The sequence below is a fragment of the Lepidochelys kempii genome, chromosome 11, assembly GCF_965140285.1.
Source record: "Lepidochelys kempii isolate rLepKem1 chromosome 11, rLepKem1.hap1, whole genome shotgun sequence".
NCBI lineage: Eukaryota > Metazoa > Chordata > Testudines > Cheloniidae > Lepidochelys > Lepidochelys kempii.
Genome location: NC_136390.1, coordinates 868,780 through 891,511, shown reverse-complemented (window position 1 = coordinate 891,511; position 22,732 = coordinate 868,780). Strand labels below are relative to the sequence as shown.

At 68.1% G+C, this 22,732-nt stretch overlaps 1 protein-coding gene across 1 annotated transcript in view; it reads left to right on the top strand.

Annotated features, from left to right (window-relative positions):
* The window catches only part of SPEG (striated muscle enriched protein kinase), a gene marked incomplete at its 3' end in the record, with an annotated part of 90,789 nt that extends 68,059 nt beyond the window's left edge, over positions 1 to 22,730 (top strand). The window contains exons 25-39 of the mRNA XM_078847977.1: positions 4,247 to 4,307; positions 4,476 to 4,553; positions 5,000 to 5,166; positions 5,466 to 5,492; positions 6,290 to 6,442; positions 8,242 to 8,284; positions 8,621 to 8,689; positions 9,406 to 11,566; positions 11,978 to 12,130; positions 13,186 to 13,302; positions 18,356 to 18,523; positions 18,999 to 19,121; positions 20,817 to 20,981; positions 21,414 to 22,161; positions 22,547 to 22,730. Of these exons, the coding sequence (XP_078704103.1) occupies positions 4,247 to 4,307; positions 4,476 to 4,553; positions 5,000 to 5,166; positions 5,466 to 5,492; positions 6,290 to 6,442; positions 8,242 to 8,284; positions 8,621 to 8,689; positions 9,406 to 11,566; positions 11,978 to 12,130; positions 13,186 to 13,302; positions 18,356 to 18,523; positions 18,999 to 19,121; positions 20,817 to 20,981; positions 21,414 to 22,161; positions 22,547 to 22,730 (4,417 nt within the window). The remainder of the gene's footprint in view (positions 1 to 4,246; positions 4,308 to 4,475; positions 4,554 to 4,999; positions 5,167 to 5,465; positions 5,493 to 6,289; positions 6,443 to 8,241; positions 8,285 to 8,620; positions 8,690 to 9,405; positions 11,567 to 11,977; positions 12,131 to 13,185; positions 13,303 to 18,355; positions 18,524 to 18,998; positions 19,122 to 20,816; positions 20,982 to 21,413; positions 22,162 to 22,546) is intronic.
* Positions 22,731 to 22,732: the final 2 nt, after the last annotated feature.

Genomic DNA, 22,732 nt, shown 5'->3' with positions numbered 1-22,732 from the left:
CAGCTGCCGGTATGAAGGCAGCGTCTCTCTGATCTCGGCCTGCTGGGCAGGGGTGAGCGGGTCTGAGAGGGGAATTGACTCCAGCGAGGGGTCAGCCCCCGCCTCAGGGAGGAGCCCCACCAGGGATCCTCTCCCTTCTCCTCCCACTGCCCACGCAGCCAGCACCAACTTCTCCCAGTCCCAATACGGCTTCATCATGTTGACATGATACGCCCGGCGGCGGTGAGCCCGGTTGGACAGTTCCACCATATAGTTCACCTCGTTTACCTGTCTGAGGACCTTGAAGGGGCCGTCCCAGGCAGCTTGCAGCTTGTTCCTCCCGGGGATGAGGAGCATCCCCTGGTCCCCGATGGCATAGGAGCGGGCAAGTGCTGAGCAGTCGTACCAGACCTGCTTCCCCTGGCTAGGTTTCCCCTGACCCAGCCCATGAGCTCCCCAAGCTTTTCCTGGAAGGTCAGGACATGCTCCACCACTGATTCTCCATCGGGAGTGGCCTTCCCCTCCCACTCGGCCCTCATCAAGTCCAGGGGTCCCCTCACTCGCCTCCCATACAGCAACTCGAATGGGGAGAACCCTGTGGATTCCGGGGCACCTCCCTGTAGGCGAACAGCAGGTGAGGTAAGTACTTGTCCCGGTCTGCGGGTGCTGGTCCATAAAGGTTTTCAGCATCATCTTTAGGGTCCCATTGAACCTCTCCACCAGCCCGTTGTGTGGCCCAGGCGTGCCGGACCCCACATTTCTCCCACAAGCACCGGAGCAGGGTTGACGTGACGTTAGACCCCTGGTCTGTAAGGACCTCCCGGGGGAACCCCCCTCGGCTGAAGATGGTCAGCAGCGCGTCTGCCGCGGTGTCTGGCTGGAGAGAGGACAGGGCCACCGCCTCGGGGTAGCGCGTAGCGAAATCTACCACCGCCAGAATGTATTTCTTCCCCGACCGCGTCACCCTGCTGAGGGGCCCCACGATGTCCACGGCCACCTTCTGGAAAGGCTCCTCTATGACGGGCAGGGCTCTCAGCGGGGCTTTACACTTGTCTCGGGCCTTCCCCCCCCCCCGGCAGGAGTCCCAGCCCTGCAGTGCTGCTGGGCCGCATCAGAGACCCCGGGTCAGGAAAAGCCCAGCAGCAGCCGGTGCCCTGATGCCCCGCGCGGGGGAGATCGTGGGCCACGTACACGTCTGTGTCAGTACCTCTGGGGCACCACCATCTGCCTCCTGGCTTTCCAAGGTTCAGTTTGCCTTGAATCAGCCCATTCCCGGTACAGGAATCCCTTCTCCCACAGGAATCTCTCCCGGCGGTCCTCCCCCTGGGATCCGGCACCGCTGTGGCCAGCCAGGGCCCTCCGCTTCTCCGAGGAGGGATCCTCCTGCAGCTCCGTCTGGAATACAGCTGCTGCGTTTGAGGATACAGCCCTGGCTGGTGGTGCCTCAGTTTCCCCACCCTGGGAGAGAGGCTCCGGCCCAGCCCTATTGGGCCCTACCCTCGGTACCTCAATCCCCCACTTCAGGATGTCCTGTGTCCCTCGCTGCCTCTGGCTCCGGGTAAGGACCAGGGCGCTCTGGGTACCCTCCGGCCAGTTCTCCACCTCAGTAGGCAGGTGATCGTGCACCCTGACCTCTTTGGGTCCCTCCTTAGCCCCCCATTTCAGGTGTATGATCGCTATTGGCACCTTGATGGGGGCCCGAACACTCCCCTCAGGGTCATGTAGGCATCGGGCACTAGCTGGTCTGGGCCCACCACGTCGGACCGTGCCAGCATCATCTCAGCGCCCATGTCCCAGAACCCCAGGATGCTCCTTCCCCCCACCTCCATGGGGATGAGGTGGCGATCATCCCCCGGTGCCTGTCCCATGCTCACCCGGCGGACAGAGTACGGGCGCTCCGGACCCAGGGACCCACCTTCCCCTGCGGGCCTGGCCTGGCGGTCCCCTCCCCCTGGCAGAACCCTCTCAACTGCAGTCCCCAGGCCTGGCGGTGCCCCCTCTCAGTGGACTCCCACCCAGTTAACACCCCGCGGGTTCTGCTTGGCTGCCATTTCCTTCTTCTTCGGGCCTTGCGCCACCTCGTGTCCCTTTGGCCACAGTAATTACACTTCAGGTGCCTCAAGTCCCACGAGGGGGGTTGGCCCGCCCCGGCATTCCCGGGCACCCCTGAGTTGGGCTTCCTGGAGTCCCACCTTGGAGAGGTCTCTGGGTGACTCCCCTTCTGAATCCCCAATGGGGGTCTCCCTCCTGCCCCCGATCTGCTGGCCACAAACTCATCGGCCAGAGCCCCCGCCTTGCGCAGATCTCTGGGCTCCCGGTCCACTAACCCCTCTGCGGTCGTGGCCCCCGCGCCCTTCCCCCACTTGTGGAGATATTCCCCCAGCAGGTGGACGACCTCCTTGCGAGTGACCCCTGGGGTCTTGTGCACACCCCAGAATCGTTTCCCGTACACCTCGGGGGTCAGTTCAAACTCCAGCAGCAAAGCGGGTTTGACCAGGTCAGAGTCCCCCGTCTCAATACCATGCCTTTGGCTGAACGCCTCTACGGCCTTGGGACCCAGCAGGGGGGGCAGAGAGCGGAGCCTATCTGCGGGGCCAGTCTGGTTCAGACCACAGGACTTCTCAAAGCCTGTGAGATAGGCATCAATAGCCCCCCCCCCACCTTGAACTGGGGCAGCTGTTTGGTGTCTGGATTCCCCACAACACTGGCGACTCGGGGCACTTCCCCACTTACCCCCCAGCAGGCCCCCTTGGCCCACCGCTCCTCCAACTCCTGTTTCTCCTGTTCTGCAGGGTCCTCTCGTTCTCCCCATCCGCCCGTCTCCGCTCCTCCAGATCCAGCTCCTTTGCTTCCAGCTCCGGCCTCCGCAGCTCCTCCAGGGAGGAACCCGACTGGGGTCCCCCTGTGCTGACTGGGGAGTCGGGTCTGATGGACGCCCGGTCGCTGCCCAGACTGCCCCCACGGCTACTCCCTGGCTCTCCGGGCACCCCAGGAGCCCCCCTGGGGTCTGGGGCCTGTTCCTCAGACTGGTCGTTCTCCACAAGCTGAGCCATCAGCGGCTCTTTAGTGACCCTCCCCATGCTCAGCCCTCTCTCCCCGCACAGACGTGCCAGGTCCCTCGTGCGGAGCTGGTTCTAGGCCACTTCCAGGCTGGTTCCCTTCAATACCCTCGTTCTATCGCTGGCCGCCACTCGCTGCCAAGCACCTGCGCTCGCAGCCCACCGGCTGCAGGGTGCATCCGCCAGCCGTCCTCTGCTACCACGTTCTCACCCGCTCCCAGGTCGTGCCACTCTCGGCCCCGAGCGGTCCCTGGGGGGTGCCCCTGCAGTGTGACAGCCCTTCTCGGGGGGGTCCTCTCTCTCGGGGGTCCAGCCCCTCCACCTCCTGGAGCCGCACCTCTCTGAGCCTTAGCACGCCTGTCCCTGCTGTGAGCCCCTCAGGGAGTCCCCTCACTCTGGACCCCCAGGGCCTCCACCCCCGGAAAAGCATGATCACCCCACACCCTGTTCTCTAGCCTGGAGCGACTCTCAGCCGGCGTAACACAGGAGGGTTTAGTGAGTGTTGAACCCAGCACAGGAAACTCTCCTGCCTCAGGCCTGGCCTCCCCCAGCCCAGCACAACCCAGGTGTGTCCGGGCCGGGGGAGCTCGCGGGGCTGGGTCCCGGCAGGGCGTGTCCGGGCGGGGGAGCTCCCGGGGCCGGTTCCCGGCAGCGCATGTCCGGGCGGGGGAGCTCCCGGTGCCGGGTCCCGGCAGGGTGTGGCTGGATGGGGGAGCTCGTGGTGCTGGGTCCCGCCAGGGCGTGTCCGGGCAGGGGAGCTCGCGGGGCCGGTTCCTGGCAGGGCGCGTCCGGGCGGGGGAGCTCGCGGGGCCGGTTCCCGGCAGGGCGTGTCCGGGCGGGGGAGCTCGCGGGGCCAGGTTCCCGGCAGGGCGTGGCCGGTGGGGAGCTCACGGTGCCGGGTCCTGGCAGGCTGTGGCCAGGTGGGGAGCTCGCGGGGCCGGTTCCCGGCAGGGCGTGTCTGGGCCGGGGAGCTCGCGGTGCCGGGTCCTGGCAGGGCGTGTCTGGGCCGGGGAGCTCGCGGTGCCGGGTCCCGGCAGGCTGTGTCCAGGCGGGGGAGCTCGCGGTGCTGGGTCCCGGCAGGGTGTGGCCGGGTGGGGAGCTCCCGGGGCCGGTTCCCGGCAGGGCGTGGCCGGTGGGGAGCTCGCGGTGGCAAGTCCTGGCAGGGCGTGGCCGGGCGGCTGTGGCTGTTCTCCTTGACAGGCCCCCAGCTGCACGGAGGAGGAGCTGCTGGACAGGATGGCGAGGAAGCCCTCGGTGTGCGAGTGGGAGGTGAGTGCTGGGCCGGGAGCAGAGACCTCGTCATCCTCCGGCCTGGTTCCACGTGCTGGTCACCTCAGACCAACCCCCAGGCCCACCCCCTGCCTGTGAGGGGCTGCTCATGGGGCCTGCCCAGGCGCCAGGCTCCGGACACTGCCCCACCTTGCCTGTCTCCTGCAGGTTCGCTCCCACATGCGGCAGCTCCTTGAGGGGCTCAACTACCTGCATGGCTGCAGGATCCTGCACCTGGATGTCAAGGTGAGTGCGGGGCAGAGCGCCGGGCCCCCCCCAGCAAGCACGGGGCAGAGTTTCAGGGCCCCCCCCCAGCAGCTCCCCCCCCAGCAAGCACGGTGCAGAGCTCTGGGCCCCCCCTGGCTCCGCCCCCCCCAGTGAGCACAGTGCAGAGCTCCAGCCCCCCCCAGCGAGCGCGGTGCCCAAGTGGGGCTGGCTCCGGGCTCCTGGCCGCAGAGCCGTGCTGGGCTAGTGCTTCTCTGGAGCATCGGCTTGGTCTCTCCCGCGGCACCTGGGCTGGGGGCTCCATCCCCTGCCCCCACTCTGCTCTTGCATGTCATGGCTTGGCTGTTGTGGAGCCCCAGAGCCCCATGCCCCCCATGGTACCACCCCCCAGCTGGGCCCTCGCTTTGTCCTGTGTCCCCCCCGCCCGGCCGTCTCCCTCTGACGCTTGTCCCCCCGCTCTCCTGCAGCCCGAGAACCTGCTCATGACCAGCAGCGACCAGCTGCGGCTCTGTGACTTCGGCAACGCGCAGCGGCTGGTGCCAGAGGGGGCCCAGTTCTGCAAGTACGGCACCCCCGAGTTCGTGGGCCCGGAGATCGTCAGCCAGAGCCCCGTCTCCATCGTCACCGACGTCTGGTAACGGCTGCCCAGCCAGCAGCCCCTTGGAGTGGGGGCTGAGCCCCCCGGGGACCCCGGTCGTCCCGATGGGACCTTGGCCGGGAGGCGGGTGGGTGCAGGATGCCCACAGGAGGGGCTGGGGTGAGGTCAGGGGCCCCACGCCCCCAGGAAACAGAGGGGCTTTTCTTTGAGAACCCTGGGGGGCTGGGGGATGGCGGGGGGCAGGGCCTGGAGTGAGCCTGGGACCCCTCTCCTGCTGCACTCCCCTGTCATGGGCTGGTGCCCCCTGGCCTGTAACCATCGCCTTCTCTCCACAGGCCCGTGGGAGTCATCGCCTACCTATGGTAAGGGCCGGCTGCCCCCCCCGGCTGCCCCCCCGGCTGCCCCTGCAGCACCCGTGCCAATCACCCCACACCGCGCCCATGGAAACGGGCCCGGGAGCAGCCGCGCAGGGCCACGGTGAAGGGGGCAGCCCCCAGCTGGAGCAGGTGCCTGTGGGGAGCCCCCTCTCTGGGGCCCCTACATGCTGCTGGGATGCAGGGTCAGCCGGCCCCTGTCCTCCCTTCCCCCAGGGCGTGGCCAGCTCCCCCCAGCCGGCTCCCTTATCCCTCCCTTCCCCCTCCAACTCCCCAGGGCTCAGCCAGCCCCCAGACTCTCCCCCGGGCACAAGCTGGCTCTGGGCAACAGGCACCCAGCCTGGTGGGGGTGGCGTCCTGCCCTCCCGTGTGTCCCACAGCCTGCCCTGCCCCCCATGGGCACCCCGGGGCCCGGCTCCCCCTCCCGCCGTGGGGCGCCTCGGTGCCCGGCTCCTCCTCCCCCCGCGGGGCGCCCCTGGGCCCAGCTCCTCCTCCCCCCATGGGGCGCCCTGTCCAGACTCCCCCTCCCGCCGCGGGGTGCCTCGGTGCCCGGCTCCTCCTCCCCCCGTGGGGCGCCCTGTCCAGACTCCCCCTCCCCCCGCGGGGCGCCCTGGTGCCCGGCTCCCCCCTCCGCGGGGCGCCTCGGAGCCCAGCTCCCCCTCCCCCCCGTGGGGCGCCCCGTCCAGACTCCCCCTCCCCCCGTGGGGCGCCCCGGGGCCTGGCTCCCCCTCCCCCCGCGGGGCGCCCCGGCCAGCTGGCGTCACCCTGGCTCTCCTTGCCGGCAGCCTGACGGGGATCTCCCCGTTTGTGGGCGAGAACGACAAGACCACGCTGCTGAACATCCGCAACTACAACGTGGCCTTCGAGGAGAGCATGTTCCTGGGGCTGACGCGGGAGGCCAAGGGCTTCCTCATCAAAGTGCTGGTGAACGACCGGCTGTGAGTACCCCGGGCCCCCGCCTCCCTGGGCCGCCCCCCAGCTCCGCCTGGGCCATCCCAGCCCCCTCCCCGGGACATTCCCCCCAAGCCCCATCCCCTCCTGCCCGGGCCGCTGCAGCTCCCAGCCCAATTTCCCCCCACCCCCTGGGCCATTTGTCCCGGAGTCGCCGGCTGGGGGCTCGGGCACCCGCGGAGTGACGCCAGCCAGGGCTCTGGGGCAGCGTCTCCCCTCAGGGCCACTCCCCAGGGCCAGGAGCCTGCCCGGCTTCAGCCCCTCCTGGGTCTGACCTCGGAGCATTCAGCCCCCGGCTCCCCACCCCACAGCGAGTCCCCCTGGACGGGACCCCTGGGGAGCCTCCCCCCAAAGGGCCCTGCCCCCCACTCGCAGCCAGCCGTGACTCCCAGCCAGCATGGGACACAGATGGGTTATTAGTCGTGGGGACCCCAGCGTAGGACAGAGCTTGTGAGCACAGAAATCAGGGACCTGCTGCAAAGTCCAGCTCGGGGGGACCCAGAGCTCCGGGTGTCCCCTCCCCGCAAGTCCCCAACCAGGTGACTGACTCGCTTCCAGCAGCCCGGCCTCCGTCACCCCCAGCTGCCCCCCTGCGGCCTTTGCCTCCTTCCCGGGCAAACAGGTCCCCTGGTCTCTGTTCCCCAGCACGCCGGCTGGCTCTGGCAGGGGAGGGGCCCGGCGGTCAGCTGCCGGGATTCAGGGTGTCGGCTGGTCTCTGTGCCCCGTTAGCCACTCGGCGTCACACCTGCCCTCTGGGGGTCCCTGCAACGATCACACCCCCGTCCCACCCCCTAGGGTGACCATATTTCCCCAAGGGAAAACAGGACATCGTGTGGGGTTAGCACTAGCCCAAATCCTCCCTGTCCTTGCGCTGGGCTGGTCTGAGCTGCTCATCTTAGCCCTGCTCCCCACCCTGCGTGGGGCCGGCATTGCCTCCCCCCCCTCGTTCCTCCGCACCCCGCTCGTTTGCGTTGGCAAGGGCAATGGGACAAATGCCCACTTTTGTCAAAAGAGTCGGGACAGCTGGGACAGAGCTTAAAAACGGGACTGTCCCGGTCAAAACAGGACGTATGTTCACCCTACCTCTCCTAGATACTTGAGTTCCACATATGGGAAACTGAGGCACCCACAGTATTCCGACAAAATATTAAGAACATTCCCACTTCGTCACACCAGCCCAGCCTAGTCCCACCCCCTTCGTGATCGCTGGGGCCTGAGATCCCTGGGCTGCGGCTCGGAGCCGTGACCAAGCCTGGTGCTCAGCCCACATCCCTGCCCAGGCCTTGGTGCCCCAGTGGGGGGTCCCGTGGGGGGCCTCCGGGCCCTGCCACACCCCCCCAGGGCTGGTCCTGCCCATCCCCCAGGCTGGGTCAGGTCTCCCTCCTGCCACCCCTGGGCTGGGAGTGACGGGGAACGTCTGGAAGGAAGGGCCAGGGACTAGGAGCCCACAGTGTCGGGGGCGGGAGCATCCCACGCCAGGGCCCCGCGGGCACGGTGGTGGAGCTGGGCAGGGAGCCCCTTGGGCCAAGTCCCCCCATGCCCAGGGACCAGAACCGCCCCAGGCTGGCCCCCGCAGCCAGAGGGAGGTGCCCCACCCCCACATGCAGCGGGCCAAGCCAGGGTGCTGCTGCGGGTGGCCGGACAGATCCCCCGACTGTGCCAGGGGCCTGATGCCAACCCCATCGCCGGGCCTGGCTCTGCTCCCACGGGCAGCAGTGCTGGTGCTGAGCCTTGGGGAGGAGGGGGGCTCACCCTAGGTCTGACCCAGGCCCTCCCCTGTTTGTAGGAGACCCAATGCGGAGCAAACGTTGGAGCACCCCTGGTTTAAGGTGCGTGGTCGGTTGTGTCCAGCCCAGGGGGGATCTCGCATCTGGGGGGTGATGGTGGGCAGGGAGGGGGAGTGGACCAGTGAAGGGGGCATTGGCGGGCAGGGAGGGGTTGGCCCGGCAGGGGGTTGTTGGCGGGCAGGGAGGGGTCGGCCCAGTGGTGGTGGGGGCCGGTGGGCAGGGGGTAGCCCAGGGTGGGGGGGTCGGCAGGGAGGGGGGCAGGTGGGCAGGGGGTATTGGCAGGCAGGGAGAGGGCTGGCCCATGGGGGGGCGTTGGTGGGCAGGGAGGGGGGCGGAGGCATCAGGCAGCCCCCGGATGCTCCTCTCCGCTCTCCGCAGACCTTGGCCAAGGGGAAATCCATCAGCACCGACCACCTGAAGCTCTTCGTCTGCCGCAGGAAGTGGCAGGTCAGGCGGGCGGCCGGGGCCCGGGGGGCTGGGGCAGGCGACGCTGCCATAGGGCGGAGATGGAGCAAGTGGGGATGACGCCCCCAGTGCAGAGGCCTGAGCTCATGTGGCGGGCACATGGAGCCTTGCTGGGCCCCTGCGTGGGGAGCAGAGAGGGGGTGGGGGGCTCCTGCGCCAGACCCAGCGAGATCAGTGGGGAGCAGTTCATCCCGTTGCTTTTCTGGCCCCCCACGGCAGTGGCTGAGCCAGGCTGGGGCTGCCCACGGCCCCCAGAGTCTGTGGCAGGGCCGGGAACTGAACCCCAGGCCAGCCCCGCCCCGAACCACCGGCCCACGCGTCCCTTTGTCTGCCCCATGGGGGCCAAGCCCCCTGCGCTCCCATCCCAAGGACTGTGGGGTGGGGGGTGCTTGGGGCAAAGCCCAACGAGCAAAGGGCAGGGACGCCCCTGCCACCCCTTCTGGCAGCTCAGGGGCCTTTGGTGAGTTTGGCCTGGTCCCCCTGCACAGCTCCCCCCATGCGGCTCCCCCCAACCCCCTGCCCCATTCTCCCCTTCCCCCTCGCAGCCCCCCCAACCCCAGCCCCATTCTCCCCTCCCCCCCACGGCTCCCCCAGGGGTTCTTCTCCCCAGCCGCCCTGTGCCGTTCCCCCCACGGCTCCCTCCAACCCCCCCACAGGCCCCTGTGCAGCTTCTGACTGTCTGTCTGCCCGCCCCGCAGCGCTCCCAGATCAGCTACAAAGGCAGCCTGGTGCCGAGAGCCATCCCGGAGCTGCTGGAGGACACGTCCAGCCACCTCTCCATCGCCGTGCCCCGGCACCTCAAGGACTCGCCCGCCCTCTCCTCCTCCTCGGACTCGGAGGAGCTGGACGAGCTGCCCCTCCTCCCCATGCCCCGCCAGGTGGAGTTCTCCGGCTCCCGCGTCTCCCTCAACGAGATCCCCACGGAGGACGACGCCCTGGGCCAGGCCGAGGGGGCGCTGGCGGAGGTGGCCCCCATGGAGTGGCAGGCGGAGGGCTCGGGGGAGAGGCAGAAGGACGCTGGCCCGCAGAAGAGGCCCCCGGTGGCGGAGGGGCCCGGCTCCTCGGACGAGGACTCTGCCGAGGCCCGGCCGCGGCCCGCGGGCCCCCGGAAGGCCCTGAAGAAGGGCCCCAGCCTGGAGTCGCCGGAGGGGGGGCGCCCGGCCGGCCGGAGGGGTGGGCTGCGGCGGGGCAGCTCCGCGGACAGCGCCCTCCTGCTGGGCCTGCCGGCGGAGGACGGGGCGGGGCCGGCGGGCCAGGGGCCCCCCCCGGCGCTGAGGAAGGCGGCGTCCATGGAGCTGCCGCGCCGGAGCCCCAGCCCGGGGGGGGCGCCCCGCAGGCAGGCCGAGGAGGAGGGCGGCCAGCGCCTGCTGCGGGGCAGCCCCGTGGAGCCCAAGGTCAGCGGCCTGCGGGGGCCGCTCCTGGAGACCCTGGAGAAGAAGGTGCCGCGGCCCCCCCGGCCAGCAAAGCAGCCGCCCCCGGGGCCCCGGCTGGTGCGGGCGGCCTCCAGCGAGGCGGCCCCGCAGCACCCGCCCCCAGAGCCGCGCCCGCTGCAGAAGAGCGGCTCCTTCAGCCAGGGGGACGTGGAGCCGGTGACGGTGCATCGCCGCTCGGGCGCCCCGCTGGAGATCCCCGTGGCTCGCCTGGAAGCCCAGCGGCTCAAGGAGTCCCCCTCGCTCTCCGCCCTGACCGAGTCCCGGCCCCAGACCCCGCGGGAAAGCTCCTCCAAGCCACCCGTCCCTGAGCTGCCGGAGGCCCCCCCTGAGCAGGGGCGGGTGCCGGAGGACGCTGCCAGGCCCAGAGCCAGCTTGGCAGCTGTGGGCAAGAAGTCTCCCGCCGAGAAGCCTCAAGAAAAGCCCCCCTGCCCACGGCCGGCAGCTGCCGGAGCCGCCCAGGTCCCCCTGCAGGCGGCCCCCAAGCCCAGAGCGTCCCTGCCGGAGCCCCCGGCCCTGGACTCCAGGGCCCCCAAGCCCTCCTCCTATGCACAAGTCATTCAGTCCATCCAGCTGCCCGCAGCGCCCGGGCAGCCTGTCCGGCCCGAGCCTCCCCCCGCGGCCCCCCCCGCCCACGCTGCGGAGGTGCCCGCGGCAGGGGTGCCCACGGCAGAGCGTTCCAGCAGCGCCCTGGCCATCGTGGACATCGACTCGGAGGAAGTCTTCGAGGCCAAGTTCAAGCGGGGCCGGGAGTCTTCGCTCAGCCGCGGCCTGAAGCTCCTCACCAGGCCCCATGCGGAGGGCCGGCCCCGGGCCAGCCCGCTGGCACGGGAGGAGGGGATGTACCGGCCCGGCCCGGCCGGGGCACCGCTGGAGCTCTCCAAGGGCCCGGCCCAGCGGGCCCAGTCGGTGCAGGACCTGCGGGAGCCGGAGGAGGCCGGCTTCATCCGCAGGATGTCCCAGCGTCTCTGGCACACGCCGCCCATGGAGAGGAAGAAGCCCGAGGAGGAGTCGGGCCGCGAGCCCCCGAGCCGGGGCCGCCGTCTCTCCTGGAGCCTGGGTCGGGGCAGCTCCAAGGGCAAGCGGGACTCGGCGAGCCTGAAATCGGAGCCAGGCAGGAGCGAGGGTGGGTCGGAGCCCCCCGGCAGGGAGCCCGGCGAGTCGCCCGTCGTGGCCATGCGGCGGAGGATCAGCTCCACCGTGGAGCGCCTCTCCCAGCGGCTGCGCAGCCCCTCGGACGACAGGGGGCCGGCGGAGGGGCCCGGGAAGCGGAGCCCGCTGCTGGCCCTGCTGCGGAGGTCCAACTCGGAGGGGGAGAACCTGCGCAAGGTGGGGATCCCGCAGAACCAGCTGGCAGCACAGTCTGCCCTGGCGCCCTCCGCCGAGTCCTTCCAGTCCGAGAGCAGCACCCAGGAGGCGGGTGCCAGAGGTGAGCGGGGACAGGGGCTGCGGAGGGGCCCGGAGCCCACTTGGGCCCCTGGGGACGTGCCTGCTGGCAGCCATCTCTACCCCATCGCCACCGCTGGGGCCCGTGCTGGCCCTGGGGCAAACCAGAAACTGCCCTTCCTGGCCCCCCCGGCCGCTGGGCACGGTCCCAGCCCAGACTTCTGCCCACCCCTGCATGGCAGAGATGGGCCCCTGGGGAGCGGGCTGGGGGGTCCCTGGGTGAGCAACCCCCACTCTCAGCCCTCCCGCCTCTCTGGGCCGGCTGGGAGCACGAGCGGTGGTCGTGTACACGGCCACCTGCGGGCGCCTGGCAGGGCTTGTCCCGATGGTGGGACCGCGGGCGGCACCTGGCTGGGGCGTAGTCAGCATGGCCTCGGCCCCTCTCCCCCTGCAGCTCCCAGCGAGGGCCAGAGACGCTCCCGGTGGGACCGCTGGGGCCTGTCCCGCGCCAAGAGGGACAAGGTGGCCTCGCAGCCCAACATCCCGGCCAGCCTGCTGCAGGAGGACGGCACCATCGTGGGCAGGCAGTACGTGCGCCATGAGTCGGGTAGGTCCGGCTGGGGGAGGGGGGCTGCGCCCGGGTCCTGGGCCAGGTAGGGAGCCCCCAGCAGGGAGGGCAGCAGGGCTGGCTCAGGGATCTGGGGGGGCGACATGGGTATCCTGGGGGATATGGGGTGGTGGAAGGTCAGGAGAGGGGGCTGGGGAGAGGCCATGGGGGGGGAGAGGGCTGGCAGCTGGCTGGGGAGCAGGTGTGGGGAGGGGAAGGGGGCTTGGCTCAGTTTGGGCCTCCCCCCACTGGGGGCAGGCAGAAGGGGGCAGAGCCCCACAGCACCACACTGCGCGGGGAGCCCTGCAGCCCAGCGGAGCCGTGCGCGGGCCAGGGGCGGTGGAAACGGGGTTCACAGGGGCCGCTGCACCCACAGACGCCGAGAAACCAAGGCTGCAAAGATGCCGCGTCGGCTGCATTGCACCCGACGCCCCCCACGCTCCGGAGCCAGGCACGGTGCTGCTACGGGGCCCGAAGGGCAGAGTCTGCCCGAGGCAGCGCTTGGCGGTGGGCAATGCCCCACGTGTTTGGGCGCGGGGTGCTGGGCTCATGGCAGACCCTTGTCCCGCTCTGAGCAGCCTCCCACCTCGTCCCGGGCAGGGTCTGGCCCCCCAGTGTCCAGGACCGGCCCCGGGGCAGCCCCCCGCAGCGGAGCGGGCCTTGCGGCGCCCGGCCCTGGCGCTCTGTCTCCTGCGTTGTGTGGTCTGTGTCCCGCTGCGATCGCACGAGAGGGCCAGGGCAGGGGAGTGGGGTCAGGCCGGGCACTTGGGGGGCACTTAGCAGAGGAGCAGCCCATCTGCGGTCTGGGGGTCCCACAGTTATCCCCTCCCTAGACCAAGGCCCCTGGCCAGGGGGTGGGAGCAGGGCTCTCCCCCTCCAGGGCCACTCCTGGGCCAGCCACAGGGGTGGGGGAGACACTGAGCCAGAGGACCAGCTGGCAGTCCTACAGGCTCCTTCTGGGGGGCTGTGCTCACTGTGGGGCCTGCGCCTGCCAGGGGCCAGGACCCCCCATTCCACCCTCACTCATGCCTGCCGTGTCCCCTCTGCTCCCCCAGACTTCTCCCCCGTTTTCCACATCAAGCTGAAGGACCAGGTGCTGCTGGAGGGCGACCCGGCAACCCTGTTCTGCTTGCCAGCTGCCAGCCCATCCCCCAAAATCCTCTGGATGAAGGGTAGGTCGGGGATCTGCTGCCTGCGGGCCAGGGCATGGATCTGTGCCCACAGGACTGGGACCCAGGAGCCGGGACTCTGAGGGTGCTCTGTGCGCATGGGACTGGGGGGGTGGGGCTCTGTGCCCGCAGGACCGGTGCCTGGGGGGGCTCTGTGCCCGCAGGACCGGTGCCTGGGGGGGCTCTGTGCCCCCAGGACCGGTGCCTGGGGGGGCTCTGTGCCCCCAGGACCGGTGCCTGGGGGGGCTCTGTGCCCGCAGGACCGGTGCCTGGGGGGGCTCTGTGCCTGCAGGACCGGTGCCCAGAGGCCAAGGCTCTGGGGACTCTTTGTGCGTGTGGGACTGGTACCTGGGGCTCTGTGCCCCCAGGACCGGTGCCTGGGGGGGCTCTGTGCCCCCAGGACCGGTGCCTGGGGGGGCTCTGTGCCCCCAGGACCGGTGCCTGGGGGGGCTCTGTGCCCGCAGGACCGGTGCCCAGAGGCCAAGGCTCTGGGGACTCTTTGTGCGTGTGGGACTGGTACCTGGGGCTCTGTGCCCCCAGGACCGGTGCCTGGGGGGGCTCTGTGCCCCCAGGACCGGTGCCTGGGGGGGCTCTGTGCCCGCAGGACCGGTGCCTGGGGGGGCTCTGTGCCCGCAGGACCGGTGCCCAGAGGCCAAGGCTCTGGGGACTCTTTGTGCGTGTGGGACTGGTACCTGGGGCTCTGTGCCCCCAGGACCAGTGCCTGGGGGGGCTCTGTGCCCGCAGGACCGGTGCCTGGGGGGGCTCTGTGCCCACAGGACCGGTGCCTGGGGGGGCTCTGTGCCCGCAGGACCGGTGCCTGGGGGGGCTCTGTGCCCGCAGGACCGGTGCCCAGAGGCCAAGGCTCTGGGGACTCTTTGTGCGTGTGGGACTGGTACCTGGGGCTCTGTGCCCCCAGGACCAGTGCCTGGGGGGGCTCTGTGCCCGCAGGACCGGTGCCTGGGGGGGCTCTGTGCCCACAGGACCGGTGCCCAGAGGCCAAGGCTCTGGGGACTCTTTGTGCGTGTGGGACTGGTACCTGGGGCTCTGTGCCCGCAGGACTGGGTGTGGAGTGCTCTGGGGAGCTGAAGCACTGTGACCCCCAGGTCTGGGTGCCCCCATTATCGCTCGCAGTGCGGACGCAAGAACATGAGCCCCAACCTCAGGGCAGCTGCTCTGAACCAGGATGTGCCCCAGGGTGCCTGGGGCAGCCCTCACTGAAAATGCCAAGGTCAGGGCAGGCTGCAAAAGGGAGAGCAGCTACTCCCCATCCTGGTGGGTAACACCAGAGATGCTCCCCAACCAGTCACAAACGGTGCGTCCGGTGCTCCACACGGGGTATCCAGGCGCTGAGGGAGCAATCACACAGCCACTGCAGTCCAGTTCTCAGGCTCCTGGTCAGCACCTAGGTCCAGCACAGAGAGAAGTTATTTGAAAACTCTGCTCACATATACCAAATGTTCTTCGGACCCCAAAGGGTCACCGCGTTACCGGCTCAGCCAGTCCTTCAGCCTCTAGAACTAATGGTTTATTATAAAGAAAAAAGAACGAAGAAGAGGAGATGTTAACTGGTAAAGCAATTGTCACGGAGTGTGGGGGAGTCCGGGGCCTGCACCCCTCTTCCTGGATTCACCGGGACTCTCAGCCAGCCAGTAAAGTGGAAGGTTTATTGGACAACAGGAACACAGTCCACAACAGAGCTTGTGGGTACCCCCAGGACCCCTCAGTCACGTCCTTCTGGGGGAGCAGGGAGCTTATACCCCAGCCCTGGGGTTCCCTGTGTTCCTCCCCCCAGCCCCAAACTGAAACTAAACCCCCCCAGCAGGCCCCCTCCTGCAGCCTGTCTTCACATTCCTGGGTAGAGGTGTCACCTCCCCGTCCCCCTCCTGGCTCAGGTGACAGGCTCTCAGGTCTCCCATCCCCAGGGCACATCCCCAGGTCAACACTCCCCCCTCCCTGCTGCCTCACACCAGGACCCCTCAGTCAAGTCCTTCTGGGGGGCAGGGAGCTTAGACCCCAGCCTTGGGGTTCCCTGCGTTCCAGCCCAAAACTGAAACTCCCTCCAGCCCCTCCTCTGGGCTTTGTTCCTTTCCTGGGCCAGGAGGTCACCGGATTCCTTTGTTCTCCAACCCTTTAGCTCTCACCTTGCAGGGGGGAAGGGCCCAGGCCATCAGTGGCCAGGAAACAGGGTGTCGGCCATTCTCTGTGTCCAGACCCCTGCACACACCTGCCCTCTAGGGCTCTGCAAGGATCATACACCCTTACCCCACCCCCTAGATACTTAAGAACTGCCTAGGGGAAACTGAGGCACCCCCACACTATTCAGAGGAAACATTAAGAACAGTCCCACTTCGTCACAGCAATCACAGAGACTTCAGAGTCTATACATCAGGTTCCTAGCCAGTGGTGGTGAGTTTGCTGGCTTGAAGGTCCCTCTGGAATCACCCAGAGCTCGGATGGGTCAGTCAGTCCTTTGGTCAGAGCTTTGTAGAAAGTTACTCCCGGGGTAGGAAGCAGGATTGAAGACAAAATGGAGACAATGCAGCTGCCCTGTTATATTCCTTTTCCCGTGCGGCTGGTACTTCCTGTGTCCCTAACAGCTTCACAGCACGTGGAGTTCTCGGTCCACAGGCCTTGCTGCCTCCCCAGGTGTGGCCCCCGGCTCCTTTCAGTGGGTTCCTGGGGCAGCTGACGTCCCTTGATGGGCTCAGGCCAGGCAGGGCTGCCTGCCTGTCGCGGGGCGTCCCCCGGAGACAAGTGTGGAGTTACAGATCTACCCTCCGCAGCGGTGACGCACCATACAAAGTGACACAAGCATAGAAACAAGCTCCTCATCCCGGCAAGGGGTACCCTTGTCGCCGGTCCCTCACATGGCCCCGCTGGTCACACTCAGCGCTGTCATCCAGGGTCCCACGTGGCCCACACAGCCCGCAGGGCTCACGCCGCCCCGAGGGTGATGCCTCATGGACGTGGCACCCCGTGAAACCTCCTCAGGCCCTGCCCGGCCTCATGGCGGTCACGGCCCGCCCCTCTCGCCCGGGAGCACAGCCCTGTGGTCGATGGGCCCCAGGAGCCCGGCGGGGCGCAGGTTGCTCCAGCCCCACGGGACCCGTCACTTACCCCAGGCCTGGTGCGCTTCGGCCTCGCGCCAGAGACGCTCGTGGCCCGTTCGGGCTGAGGCCGCAAGCGAGCTCTGCATGGCCACACGGGTGAGGGCCAGTCTGCACGGCTGCGTGGTAACGTGCCGGGTGTGGCCGAGGGGTGGCTCCCGGCGCTGGGGCAGGGTCCACACGGGGGCTTTGCCGCGCTCGGGTTTTTCACACCCCGGCGCGAGACGGTTGCAGCGCGGCAAAGTGCCCCGAATTACAGGTGCCAACAGGTGCTGCGGTCAGCTAGCTCTGCTGGGCCTGAGGGCTCGCCCAGGCTGGGCAGCTGGGGAATCTCTTATGCTTAGAAACAACTTCCCCCCCCGCCCGCTCCCCACCCGCGTCCAGGCAGCATAGTGTCACGGACCCACAGGATCGGGGCCACGGCCCCAGCATGGGGACAGGCCCCCGAGGGGTCTCGCTTTTCCTCCAGGGGAAGCCACGCGGCTTCACCGCCTCCTGGGGCTGGACCTCTGGGCCTGCAGCCCCCCGCCCCACCAGCCCCCGTGAGCTCCAGGCCGCGAGTCCCCCTGAGACAGACTCCGATGGAGACTTGTACCATCTTGGGGGGCAGCACCCCCTCCGCCAGCATCTGCAGGGACACGCAGCCTGACTGGCGGGTTATTAGTCACCTGGACCCAGCACAGAGAACAGAAAGTTACAGCCGAGACCATCCTGGTCAGCCCAGAGCCCCGTCTCTCTGACCTCCCTTTGTCCCAGGCCAGGTGCGCCCAGAGCCCTCAGCAGCCAACCCTCAACTTCCTCCCGCCCCACCCCAGCCCTTTGTTCCCGAGCCGAGCCGGAGGATGTGGCTCAGCCCCCTGCCCAGTGGCGTGGAGTGCAGATCTCTCTGGGTCCTTGGTTGCTGGGCATCCGTGTCTGGGCAGCTGGATTTGCCATTGTCTTCTCAGAGCTCCACTGATACGGGACCTCAGGCCCCAGGCAGCTGGGAGCCCTTCTCAGCTGTGTTAGCCTGCCCAGAGAGCGACAGGCCTCTCTCTTCCTGAGGTAACTGCCGCACATAGGGGAAACTGAGGCACATATAGGCTTCACACAAATATTACAAAAGAATTCCCACTTTGTCACACCTAGTCCCTTTGGGTTTGGGTTCTCCCCCTGCTGCCGTGTGCTCTCACCGGATGCAGGGAGTCGCTCTCAGGGAGGAGGGCGGAACAAGACAAGTCTTCAGGCCTTTTGTTGATGGTTTCTCCATCCAGATGTGGGGAGTTCCCAGCTGTGAGATCCAAGCCAAGCCCGGCTGCCGTTGCTGGGTCTCCTCTTTCAGGGAGGGGCGTAAAAATTTCTGTGGGAGAGCAGCTCTTCCATCACTGTCCACCCCTGCCTGGCACCTGCTCAGATAGCCCGGCCTGACCGGGAACTGACAGTAGAAGTGAGACTGAGGCTGGTATTTGACAGAGTTCAGACGCTAACCCCTGGTTCTGGTACCGTCCTGTCACTGGTAACCTGCAGGCGAGCTGGGCAGATCCCGGCCCTGTGTCTGTCAGCGTCTGGCTGAGACCTGGGGACCTTGGCATGGGCTGGTGCTTGGCCTGCTGGTGTCACACCCATTTGTACCCATTTCTCTGAGCCCCTCTCCTCAGTGATCCCGTGCTGCCGGGTCTTGGTCCCTGGATTCATCTACTGTGCAGACAGTCGCTTTGTCCAGGGACCCAAATCTCCCTTGGACCCAAACCTGCAGGACCAGCGCTGCTGAGGCAGATGGAAGGGCCCTCAGGGGCCATGTGGAGGTTGCTTGGGTACCAGGCCGGCCGTGGGGGCTGGGGTGCAGCTGCTCGGTGAGGTCCGGGTGCTCTGAACGCCGAGCAGACTGGGAACGAGCCGGGGGCTGGGGCCTCGCTACGGGCAAGCGGCGGGGCTGGCCAGCCAGCCCTGCTCATCCTCCCTCCCCACAGACAAGCAGTCGCTGGTGTCCGACGCCGCGGTGAACATCGTCTCGTGTAAGGATGGCCGCCAGCTGCTCACCATCCCCAAGACGTGCAAGAAGGATGCAGGCCTGTACGAGTGCACCGCTGCCAACGCCCTGGGCACTGCCACCAGCTCGTGCACTCTGGCCGTGGCACGTAAGGGCCCTGGGCGCGGGAGGGCGCTGGCTGCAGCAGCTCTGGGCGCGGGCGGCCTGTGGGGTGGCTGGGATCGGAACCGCCCCGTTCCTGTCCGGGGAGCGCCCCGGCGGGGACGGCCAGGCCCTGTCTGCCAGGACCCCCTGCGGCCGCTCCCCCAGGGCGCTCGGGCAGGAGCCTTGCAATGGAGGCTCTGTCTGAGGCCCCCGCGCTGCAGACGATGCAAATGGCAGCAGTGCGGAGCCCCGGGGCCTTTGGGCCACTGCCAGTCACTCGACTGGCGAGACGGCCCCAGCTCTCTGGTGCCCTCAGCGCTGCCTGCAACCTGGTCTGGCTAGGCTGGCCCGGCCCCCTCCCTGACCCCCCTCTGTCCCACCCCATCCTAACCCCCGTCCCCTCTCCATTCCCTGCCTCCCCCTTGGCCCCGTTTCTTGCCCAGGCCAGCCCCGTTACAGTGCGCTGTCTCTCCTGCCAGGCCTGCCGGGGAAGCCGGGCACCCCGGAGATACCTCAGAAGTACAAGAACACGGTGCTGGTGCTGTGGAAGCCTGCAGACAGCTGTGCCCCTTGCACCTACACCCTGGAGTGCAAACTGAACGGTACGAGGCCTCCCGCACCCAGCCTGCGCTGCCTGGGCCCAGGGCCAGGGCTGGCAGGGCCTTGGTTCCCCGGGGGCCGCGCTGGGACCTCGCTCGTCAGTCCCCTCTTCAGCACCCCTCAGCCCTGGGGCTGGATCCCAGCCTGTGACGGGATCCCCAGGGTACAACCTGGGACTGGGGTGCCACGGGGCCCCCTTAACTCTCCAGCCTGGGCTGTCTCCAGAAGGCTTTGCTAGTGACCAGCAGCAACCCCCTCCAGGCGCTGTGATCACTCAGCACAACAGGACATGCAGCCCCACACCCCGCTAGGCTGCATGAAAGCTCCCAGAGCCGGTCATGAATCACACAGGGAAAGGCACCAACCAGATCCCCCTGACTCCCAGCCTTGCACCCCAGAGCTGCACCGTCCTGCCCCGGGCAGAAGCCCGACCAGTGTAAGTTCATTACCCGGTCGCCCCTCCCTCCCTGTGCAGAGGACACGCACCAGCCCTGGTAACCTGAGCTGAGATTTCCCAAGCACTTCACTCCAACCGCAGGGCTTAGGTAAAACATAAACCAGGTTTATTCACTCCAGAGCGGTAGATTGTAAGTGATTAGAAGTGGGAGGCAGAGACAGTTACCAGAGAAAGTAACCAATACGCACCCAGTCTGCATCTTAAACCTTATTCCTAAGGCCCTACCAATTTCACGGCTGTGAAGAATGTGTCACAAGCCATGAAATTAGCCCTTCCCTGTGAAACCTTATCTCCCCCATGCTGCTGAGCGAGCCCCAGCTGGGGCGGGGGGGCTGGGGGGGCTCCTAGCTGCAAGTCCCCTCCAGGCTGGGGAGGGACAGGACTTGTCCTCCCCCTGCACAGCTGCTCAGGGGAGGGGGGATCAGACCCACCTCTGGGGACCTTTCGGGTTGGGACCCCCACGGTTACAACACCCTGAAACTTCAGATGTAAATATCTGAAAATGTGAAATTAACCAATTTTTCAACTCTCTGGCCGTGAAATTGATCCAAATGGACCGTGAACGTGGCAGGGCCCTACTTACTACACTGGGCAGCGTTTAGATCAAGCAATGTTCTCTCCCCACGGGATGTTACAGCAGATTTCTCCTTTAGGCCTGGGCCGGGCTCCTGTTCTTGTGGCTGCCAGGGTAGATGCGGGAGGGGAAAGGCCAGGGCAGATTTACAGCGTATTTCAGGAACAGCCGCACAGCGAAATCTCACCGCTTCCTACACGCTGATGATTCACCTACTCGGGCTGAACAGTGGGTTCCAGCAGATCATGACCTGTCGTATGACACTTTACAGGGCACGCTTTGTGGGAGATATCACACCCACCTGCGAATGATGAATATGGGGGTCACAGGTTGTTATTTTGAGGTTCAGTGTGTCACAGGATCTCGGCAGTCTCCAGGCCTCGGGCCTGCGCAGCTCTGGGGTCTGTGGGCAGAGCCGTGGGCACTGGGTGCTGGCCCCACACTGGAGAGCACCCGGCAGCCCTTCTGAGGGCCGAGGAGCCCCCAGCAGCCCCTCTGGGTGCCTGCCGAGGAGCCCCCAGCCCATGGGGGGGCTGCAGGATGGGATTGAGGACCCTGCTGCCCAGACCCAGGGCACCATCTCCCTGCAGGTCGCAGCGCTGCGTCCATCTCCCACCGCAGCCAGGGAGCCCCTTGGGGCGCTGACGGCTGCACGTCCCTCCCCAGGGGAACGCGAGTGGAAGACCATCAGCTCGGGCATCGCCGACTGCTACTTCAACGTGACGGAGCTGCCCGCCAGGAGCACGGCCAGGTTCCGGGTCGCCTGCAGGAATAAGGCCGGCCAGGGGCCCTACAGCAACCCCTCGGAGACGGTGGCCATCGAGACAGACGGTGAGCGAGCTCCTGGGGGGGGGCAGGATGGTTATGGGGTGTGGGGGGGCCCTGTCCCAGCCCCACCGCCAGCGCAGGCTCGGCCCTTGCTGCCCTGGGGTCGGGGTGGGTCCAGCAGGGCTGGGCCAGGGCCATGGGGATCATGGGGCACCAGGTGGTGTTGGGGCTCTTTTGTGGGTCGTGGACCAAACTAAAGCGGGGGATCCCCTTTCCAGCCTAGCCGGCGGGGGGGCCTGCACCGAAGGGGGGCATGTGCTGGCTTCAGAGGGGAGGGATGGGGCGCTCCCAGCTGCCCTGCTCCATGGCTGCTGGGGGGGTGGGATCTGGCCCCTGTAACCTGGCTACGGCCCCGGTAGCTCCCCGGCTCAGGCTGCCCCCGTGGGCAAGGCGGGGCGCTCCCAGGCCGACGGCTCTGTTTTGCTTCCTGTCTAGATCCCAGCGCTGCCCACTCGGCTCCTGCTGCCCGGAAGGACGCGGCTGCCCCCGAGACAGCAGCTTCCAGCCGCTCCCCGCAGACCGCTCCCCCCCAGCCCGCGCCCCAAACCGCGGGGGCCCCTCCCCCCACCCCGCCCCGCAAGCACAAAGGGGCCGTGCACATGCCCGGGTGGGCACCGCAGCCGGCTGTTCCCAGGGCCGTCTCTGCCGCCGTCCAGCCACCTCCCCGCGCCCCACAAGGGCAGCTCTGCCCCCCCGCTGCACCCGCCACGTCCCCCGCGCCTGCCGCCCCTCCCGCAGTGGCCGTGTCTGGCTCTCCAGAGCTGGGGTTAACTCCGTCCAGGGCTGCCCCTCCGCCCCCCCTCGCCGCCCACACAGCCAGCCAGGCGGTGCAGGGCTCCCCTGCCCCCCCAGCCCAGCCCCCCGCCCGACTCGCCCCCATTCCTCCAGCCTCGGTCCCGCCCGTCTCCCCCTCCCCCAAAGCAGCGCCCATGTACATGGTCACCTCCTTTGTCTCCATGCCGGCTGTGACGCCCCCCACGGAAGCCCCGTCCCCTCTCCCCAACGAGGCCGTGCCGTCGGCCACGCGGTCCCTGGTCCTGAGCACCGCCCCGAGCAGGGAGCCCGGCGGCCCCACCAGCAGGCTTAGCCCAACAGGGCAGGGGGCTCCAGGGGCAAAGGAGGGCACAACGCTGCGCCAGGGGGTCCCCCAGAAGCCTTACACCTTCCTGGAGGAGAAAGCGAGGTTAGTGCCGGGCACGGCCCTGTCTGGGCACCGGGGTTCAGCCCCCGGGGTCCCCTGCAGTGTGCCACGCTCCGCATCGTCTCCGGGGATGCCCAGCTGGGGGGGTCTGAGAGAGCGATCCAGTGGGGCCCCCCTGACCCTATGTCCCGGCATCAGGGACCCACAGGATCGGGGCCAGGGCCCCAGCGTGGGGACAGGCTCTGGGGGGCCCCGTCAGTGGGCCAGGCCCCCGAGGGGTCTCGCTCTCCCTCCAGGGGAAGCCAAGTGGCTTCACCGTCTCCTGGGGCTGGACCCCTGTGCCTGCAGCCCCCCCGCCCCCCCTCGTGAGCTGCGTCCCGCGAGCCCCTCGTTGCGCAGCCAGTGCCGACTGCGCCCTGTCCCTTAGGGGCCGGTTTGGGGTGATCCGGGAGTGCAAGGAGAACGCCACGGGGAAGCACTTCATGGCCAAGATCATCCCCTACGAGGCGGAGAAGAAGCAGAGCGTCCTGCAGGAGTACGAGATCCTCAAGGGCCTGCACCACGAACGCGTCATGGGCCTGCACGAGGCGTACATCACGCCCCGCTACCTGGT